At 37.7% G+C, this 8770-nt stretch overlaps 1 protein-coding gene across 1 annotated transcript; it reads right to left on the minus strand.

Annotated features, from left to right (window-relative positions):
* Positions 1-3276: 3276 nt before the first annotated feature.
* Positions 3277-8374, minus strand: LOC132180318 (Embryo-specific protein 3, (ATS3)). The gene is made up of 3 exons (XM_059593101.2): positions 8175-8374; positions 7944-8051; positions 3277-3744 (listed from the first exon to the last, which is right to left on the minus strand). Exons 1-3 carry the CDS (start codon positions 8289-8291, stop codon positions 3424-3426), a joined length of 546 nt encoding a protein of 181 aa, XP_059449084.2. The 5' UTR covers positions 8292-8374; the 3' UTR covers positions 3277-3423.
* Positions 8375-8770: the final 396 nt, after the last annotated feature.

Consider the following 8770-nt stretch of genomic DNA (forward strand, 5'->3'; position numbering starts at 1 on the left):
CGACTTAGATTTTATTTTCTCACCACATCGTGGACCCACCAAATAGAATAGGAGCTCACAAATCATATTTCGTCCAAAGAAGAGATGTTGCTAGAAGGCTTGGGCATTTTTCTCTTCAGAAAATAACCGGTGCAATTAAGGTGTTTGCTTATGATAGTTATTTTTGGACAAATAATGAAGATTGCATGAAACATAGCAACATAATGTCAGTAAACACATTTCTATGATGTCTACATGCATGACACTGGTTTAGAAAATCTAAATCATGCTCCTAAATGAGTTCATGCAAACTTTTAAGAGTCAAATATAGTTTCATGAAAACTAAACATCTTAGAGCATTCCCAGCAGACTCCCTATAAGGGAGTCTGTTCCCTAAATTTAGGGAATATGTCTAAAAAATTGCAAAAAACGTCCCACAGCAGATTCCCTATATGGTTCCTTAAACCATCAGCTGCTACAGTTGAACCCCATGTTTTGGGTTCAACTGTAGCGATCCACATGCTTACTAAATTAGAAAAAAAATATTCTCTCTCCTCTCTCCTCCCGTCTCACGTCTCTCTCACCTCTCTTTCTCTCTCTCGCACCACCAAACCAGAATCAAACCAGACGTCTCTCTCTCACCTCTCTTTCTCTCTCTCGCACCACCAAACGATCAAACGAGATATTTCAGACCGAATCAGAGATTTCAGGGATTTCAGACCAGAGATTTCAAACCAGAGATTTCAGACCCATAAATCAAATCAAACCAAAGAAACCCAGAAATCAAATCAAAGACACAAGGCGTCAAGGCATGTGAGCGCCGATTGGGTCGCAGTTGGATGGGGTCACGTTGTGCGAGGGGCTGGAGTCGCTGTCGATAAAGAACTCGGCGGACTTGGACGACATGGGGTTGATAGCGATCGCGAGGGGGTGTTGGAAATTGAAGAAATTTGAGGTGGTTGGGTGCAAGAGGATCACAGGGACAGGAGTGAGGACATTAGCTTCCTTGTTGGGAGGAGAAGAAAAGGAAGAAATCACAGGAAGAAGAAATGGGTGGGTTGCTGCTGTGCTGCGCTGCATCGGAAAGAAAGAAGAAGAAAATATGAAGGAGAGAGAAAGTATAAATTAAATGAATAAAATATAAAAAAAAAAGTAAAATAAAAATATAATATTTTAATGATATAGGGAAGTATTTAAGGAAGCTATTGGGGAGTAAATTGATATAGGGAAGCAAAAAGTAGTTTGGATCCTTAAATTTAGGGAATATGATCGGGTAGCTGCTGGGAATGCTCTTAGAAACATCTCAAACAGTTGCTTCAAATAGTTCATAATAGCACATTTTAGTACATCTATATCACATAATGATTTCTAAGAACCTAAACCACAACGTCAGCCATAACTCTATAATCTCTCTTGTTTTTTTTTTTAACAATCGAATGGGGCAAAATGCTTCGTACGATGCCAAGGTACAATTTGATATATTCACAACCTAAACATTATCTATGGTATTAACAATAGCTCGAGGCTATTACAAGACAAGATCTATGAAATGTCACCGTCCCAATAAATTTCAAATTTACAACAAATTCTGATGAATTACGTCTCTATCTGCTACCAAGTCATTGATTTCTTGACTTTTTCATCTTCGCTACTAGTGCTTTACCAAACGCAACCCCCTTCACTGTCTCTACCATAATGACAATTCTTCTTTATACCTGATAACTTATCCATCATCAGTGTAAGGTTTGCTCCCATAAAAGAACCATAACAAAACAAAAGACCGACTTGAAATTAATTCTGTTATTCTGAAGGATTCGTGAAAACAAAACTAAGAAAACGACTAAACTTCACCCCATAAATCGCTTCTAAAAACATATTTAGAGATAATACAATCTTATTTATAAACAACGAAAATACAATAACAATAGAAAAACAACAAAAATCCAACATACTCTCACGCGCCGCCGCCATAAGCTGTTTCCAGAAGGGACCAACAAATCCGAATTAGGGGGATCTACATAATCCCTTCAAAACCTGCCTAAAAATCGTGCATAGACGCACCCTCTCGCACTGCTTCAGTAGGTGGAATCCTCTTTCATGCACTATTGTCAGACCTCCCATGCTGCCGCCGAGCTATCGGTTTCAAAGGAATCCACCAAATCCAAGATAGGTGGCGGCCAATCTATCAACTTGTTGTTAGAACGCATCCCAAGGACCATTGACACAAACGCCCAGGTCGATCTATGGTGGAAGTGGAAAAAGGAGGAGGAATGAGGAAAGGGGGTCGACTCCCTCCTCCCCACCCCCCACCCTCAGCTATGTTCTCTCTTTAGGGTTTGACAGCTACCGGGCTATCGCATTCTCAGTTTGCACTCCGTGTTTTGTAATTGTCATTAAAATAAGAGGGAAACTTTAGAGACTACTGCCATAACTCTAGAATCTAATTCATATTTTATTCCAAGTTAAAAGTTGGTCATAAACTTTGACATTTATTAGCTTTTCTATCCCTTGAAAATAATTTCTCTATAAAAATAGGCTTAGGGCTTGACCTTAAGTAATTTTTATTTTTTTTAATGTAATCCGAAAATAAATATTTTTATTTAAATAAGTTATCATTACACCAAAATAATTTATATTTAAACTTTATTGTTTTTTAAAATATTTTTCACTTAGAAAATCACCTATCGGCCTATTTTTACTTTAGAAAATTCTCAAAAAAAAAAAAATAAATAAATAAATTAGCTCTTAATTCTATAGTCCTAAATCACTTAAATGGGCTTGAAGACATAATTAACTGGGTTGGGCCCATTAAGTGAAAACGCCCCCCATAATCCAACTACAATGGATCAAACACTTGATCTAAAATATATTTTACAAAGTTTGTGGTATCAATTCAAATCATGACTTTTCTTGAAATTTTAATGAAAAAATAATGTTGTTTGAACCCGCTTTTTACCTAAAACATATAGTTATTTCATAAATCGGTTTCTCAGATGTTTAGAGGACCTTTATATGGATTTTTCAGCCCTTGTAGGTTCTGCCATGGCCGAAATTTAGGTCCCCTAAATCAGGTTTTCAAAATAGTTCCAAACAAAAATATAGTTTATAACATTAAAAATCAATTTAACAATGAAAACTCAGGTTTTTATGCATGAATCTGCTGCAATTATTCTTCATTGAAATCAAGAGGTAAATGTTTCTTCAAGTCCCAACAAAGAGTGATTTTCTTGTTCTTAATCAGCAAGAATTGATATCCAGCAGTTAGCAATTACCTATTTACCAGCAAACACCAAAATAGGAAAAATACCAATATCTGTAAATATCACAAACAGTAAGGATTCTAGTATTCTCTTTGCTATCATTGATAATGAGTAAACATTACATACCTTACCAGGAAAAGTACCAAGAGTAAATTCAAGAGCAAAAGGTAAATACAAGTTGAAATTAGAGCACTAAGAATAGAAGCCCTATTATTACATACATGAACCACTTCCAGCTAGAGAGTTGATGAGAAGAAGAAGCATTCTGGCACAAATTAAATCCATACCAAATATCACTGGGGATATAGGTGTTGTAGGTAAAGGTAACAGCTCTAGTATTATAGCCATAGATTTTCACACTTTCAGGCTTCCAACCATCTGGTCCAGTCCGATAAAGATACACATAACAGATCTGGTAGGCGCACGGTCCATATATCTGAAACGTATCTGATGAACATCGTTCAAAGGCCCTCGAAGATGGATCATCCAGCCTTGGTGCATAAACCTGATGATTAAATTTTAAAACATTAATCACAAACACCCATTTTTTGTCCTTAAGGTTCATTGATGGGTTTAACAACTCTGTTACTGCAAATATCTGAAAATATCCTCTTGGACCTAGTTATGCAGATACTTTTGGGAAAACTTTGTTCATTAACACCCATTATTTAAACTTTTGTACTTATTTTTGGCAAAGAAAATGCATAATTAAAAAGCTAATACCATCCAACTCTATCAGAAACACATTCATTTCAAGCTAATAAACTTGGTGTATTTGGGCAATGAAAATACAATTTGGGGGATTCAGCCCTTCTTTTATGAATAATAATTTTATTGAAAGAAAACCTCATACACGAATAGTATACAAGAGAGCCAATCACTCTATAGGCTTCTATAATCTAAAAATTTAATCAGATCTACCAGATCCGATAAGGAAAATTAAGAACATATTCAACAGCCCAATCCAAAAGTGTTGGGAGAGATCTCAAAAAAAGAACTTTAAAGAAAGCACATTGGACTCGCAATCCTCAAACAGACGCCTATTCATTTTTCTAACAATTCAGATTGGCTCTTTTGGATGTCCCCTCCCCTGGATCTTCTAACAATAAAACAACTCTAGGATGTTGCTAGGCATAGTCAATGAAACCCCAGATAAGTTAAAAACCAAGTGCCAGAGATCAATAGTGTATTGGCAATGAATGAGAAGGTATTTATAGTCTCTTCATTCTTTAACAAGAGAGAAACCCCGCCTTCTAAGATTGTCAATCATCAGGATTTTACCATTGTTGTCCATAAGAAGAAAGCAATGTGAGGATCCTTAACCTTCCAAATACTTTTCCAGAAAAACGAACAATACTCTCCTATTTGTAACATTTTATAATAGCTCACAACTTCGAAACCGTGACTGCTAGCTTAAATCCACAACATTCTATCCACTTCCCCCCGGATGGGTTTTCGAGGAGTATAATAAATTGAGAAAGAAGTTAAGAGATTCTAGCTCCCAATTTTGGATTGCCTAATGAAACTCGGATTCTAATGGATAGAAGAGCTGGAGGGATCCAAGTAGTTTGACACTAAGGCCTCTTTATTACAAGCTATTGAATAAAGTTATGGAAATGAGTAGTTTAGAGCCACATCTCTGTGGTGCACATCTCCACATGTACGTCATGCCAAAAACGAATGTGGGATTTGTCCCCAACCTTGATCCTACAAGATTGGAGAAAGACCCCCAACCGTTTCTAATATTCCCCTGAAGACTCACCCTATAAGGCCCTCGAGCTTCCACTGAACTTGAACTCCAGCCCCCTCTCTGAATCTCATACTTTTCAATAATCACATGTCTTCATAAAGAATTCTCCTCTTACCCGAATCCCCATAGCCATTTACCAAGAAGAGTTTTGTTGAACAGCATGAGATTTTTTACTCCCAACCCTCCTTTAGAGATTGGGAAGCAAATAGTCTTCCAATTCACTACGTGAAAACTTGGACTCCCCACTTGGACCATCCCAAAGAAAGTCTTTCTGAAGACGCTTCAATCTCCTAGCAATGCCTGGTGGTAATGGGAAGAGGGATAAGAAGTATGTAGGAAGACTGGATAACGTACTCTTAATAAGAGTAAGTTGCCCTCCCTTGGACACGTAGACTTCTTCCAACTAGCCAACATTTTTTCCATTTTCTCGACTACCATCCCAAATAGCTTTTGACTTATCTGAAATGGTCTCAAAACACATTAGAATGTGACCAAAATAATGGATTTGATCAATACCTGTATCGCACATAATAAGTGTTTCATCTGCGAATAGAAGATGGGATATTTTCAGGGGGGCAGCGCTAAGGATGTACACCCAAAATCTTAATAAATAACCCCCAACCATCACTCTAGTGAACACTCTAATGAAAGCATCCATAACAATCACAAAGAGAGTGGGTGAGAGAAGGTTCCCTTGGCAAAGGCCTCAAGAACTATCAAAGAAACCATACAGACTACTGTTCATCAAGATGGAAAACAGGGTCGGGAAAAAAAATACAAGCAGTTATCCATTTCCTCCATTTAGTACCAAACCCACTAGCCCTCATGAGGTAGGAGAGGGACTTTCAATTGACACGGTCAGAATCCTTTTCAGGTCCAGCTTGCACATAATGCCTGGAATTCTCAATCTCAGCCTGCTATCCAGGCACTCATTATCTACAAGAACTAAGTCTAGAATTTGTCTCTCCCCAATAAAAGAATTCTGGCCATTCGAAATGAGTGCTCGTAGCACCTGATTCATTCCAATAGCAAGAACTTTGGCCATGATTTTATACACACTCCCCACCAAGATGATAGGTCTGAAATCCCAAACTTCCAACAGTCCGATCTTGTTAGGGATGAGAACAATAAAAGTAGCATTGACTATTTTCGAACATCTCATGCTCATGGAAGTAATGAAATATGCACATGAGATCAACCTTCGCTATAGCCCAGCAAAAAAAAAAGCAATAGTGAAGCTGGTAGGGCCCGATGCTTTGTCTCCATCCATACTAAGCAATTCTTGAAGAGGTTCCTCCTTTTGAAACAATCTCTCAAACTAGTCCGCTTCTGTAGAATCCAAACAGGGAAACTCCAAGCTGTCGTCAATGCAAAAACTGGAGATAAAGTTGTATCTTTTGTGAGAATTAGCAAGGTGACGAAAAAATCTGGTGTTATGATCCCCTTCTTTTAGCCAGGTTGCCCTAGACTTTTGCCTCCAGCTAATTTCTTGCATAAGAGCCACATTCTCCTCACCTATTTTTGCCTTAGCCCTCCTAACTCTCTCCTCTTCTACCAACAATCTTTCCTCTTCTAAACCATCAAGAACCTGGATCTCCAACAGCAAGGACTTCTTCCTCTCCACTACATTTCCAAAGACTTCTTTATGGAGAGGTGCCGGCAGTGATGGAACATCAGCTAGAGATGTGTAGTTCACGGAGACGAACAGTGACAACATATAACACAACACCTCAAAAAACCCGCACCATCCCCACTTTTTCTTGCCTTTGGGGAGGAGAATGGGAATGACTCCCCTCTGCCTGCCACCACAGAACTCTTCAATTGCCAAATAGTTACTGTGAGAATTGTACCACCTCTGGCACAACAAATGCACCATGTGAATCTCTGACCTCGTGAACAAACCCCACATTGATATCCAGCCAAACCACCACTTTAGCCGCTGCCAACAGCCAAAAAATTCCTCTTCCCAATCATACCGAACAAAGATAGCCTTTACCCCCAACAGCCCCCCCCCCCCCCCCCCAATAATACGTACACAAAGGGTTTTACCCCCTAAATCGATGATAGACTCCAACAATTTCAAGTCAACAAAAAAGAACCTGCCCATGGTGCCTTCGATACACTAGCAGGTTCAGAAAGGCAGGGAACGTGCATCAACCAGTCCAACGACTATCAACTGCAACCTTCTATAACACCCACACCAATCCAGCACCAAAGGAACCCAAAAAAAAAAAAAAATCAAAAACTCAAGAGGGAGACAGTCAGAGAGGCAACGGCACGAAAGATTCTCAGCAAATATTCTCTAGCCTCAAATTTTTATTACGTCTGAATGAACAGGTGGTCATGGGGAAAAACCTTTTACACTTTTTTTTACAGATACATGGTGTGTTATTTCATGCACCATCATTATGTGGATGAGTTTTTGTTCTGCTTGCTGTTATGTTCGGGTAAACAGCTATTTTACATGCTATTGTTCTGCTTCCATCATTCCATGGGCAGAACAAAACCATATGTCACATCCTTTTTTTGGGAGATCCGCCGTTGACAAGTCATCATGAACTACGGCCAATTTGAGTTATGGCCTAAAATATCAGGAAAACAATTTTTCAAATTCATTATCTACAATCTAATCCGCTTTGATCTTTCTTTTCTTCCTGGAAAGTCTTAAATTTATGAGTATTTTAGCAATCAATTTTTTTTTTGAAAAAAATATATTTTAGACTATGTTTTGAAGAGAAAATGCTAATACTGACAAAATTAATGGGTAAATTTTATGTTTCTACCTCAAAACAAACATGATTATCCCATTATCTATAATCTAAATGACGAGTTCATCTTAATTTACACAATATGTTGAAATTTTGGGTAACAGAGCCAGTGAATTTAAACAAACAAAAAAATGGAAGACATAAAAATTCCTCCAAATAAATCGAGAAACTCGTAATAAAACGAACCTGATTGCCGTAAGCGTCACCAAAAGAAATACTGATCTGGTCTCGCGTGTATCTCGGTGAGGAACAGCTTGTTGTGATAACAACCGTGTAAGAACAGCTTGTTGCACTCTTTCAGAACCAAAAAGGAACAGAAAAGTAAAAAAGAAAACTTTAATTCAAAGAGATAGAGAAAACCCAAATACAAAAGTCAAAAAAAAAAAAAAAAAAGAATCTTTGGATGAAACACTCAACCTGGAGATAGCTTATGTTGAAGGATTTGGCAGCTTGGGGCTGCAAGCCGGAAGATTTGGCTTCTGAGAGGATAAAGATGAAGGCGAGCTGGAGCAGAAAAAGAAGTGCTTTGATCATTTTTTTTTCCCCTTGAAAATGGCACCTGGGAATTGGGATTTGGAAATCAAATAGCCACAAAAGGCATGTGGATGACTTGAACAAGACGCAGACGCTATATACCATTATTTTCTTTTACATTTTTTAAGAGTAAGTCACTTATAATTTATGAATATACGACAAAATAAATAACTTTCATACGAAGAAAGAAGGAAGAAGGTCGAATCTGTCATTTGGTGGACTGTTTTTTTTTTTTTTTTATATATATATATATAATTTAACCCTCTAAGAGCATTCCCAATGGAAGAGCCAAATGTTACTTTTATCTAGAATAGCTCTTCAAATGTTCAAAAAACCTCCCACATTGGATGAGCCAAAAATATATGTAAAATAGATATTTGATTAGAAGAGCTAAAAAAAAGTTAAATGTAGCAGCACTTTTTAAGGGAGCCATTTTATTTTTTAGTGTTTCTCTCTCCTGCTTTATCTTTTTCTCAAAT

This window comes from Corylus avellana, chromosome 5, assembly GCF_965113065.1.
Source record: "Corylus avellana chromosome 5, dhCorAvel1.hap1.2, whole genome shotgun sequence".
Lineage (NCBI taxonomy): Eukaryota > Viridiplantae > Streptophyta > Magnoliopsida > Fagales > Betulaceae > Corylus > Corylus avellana.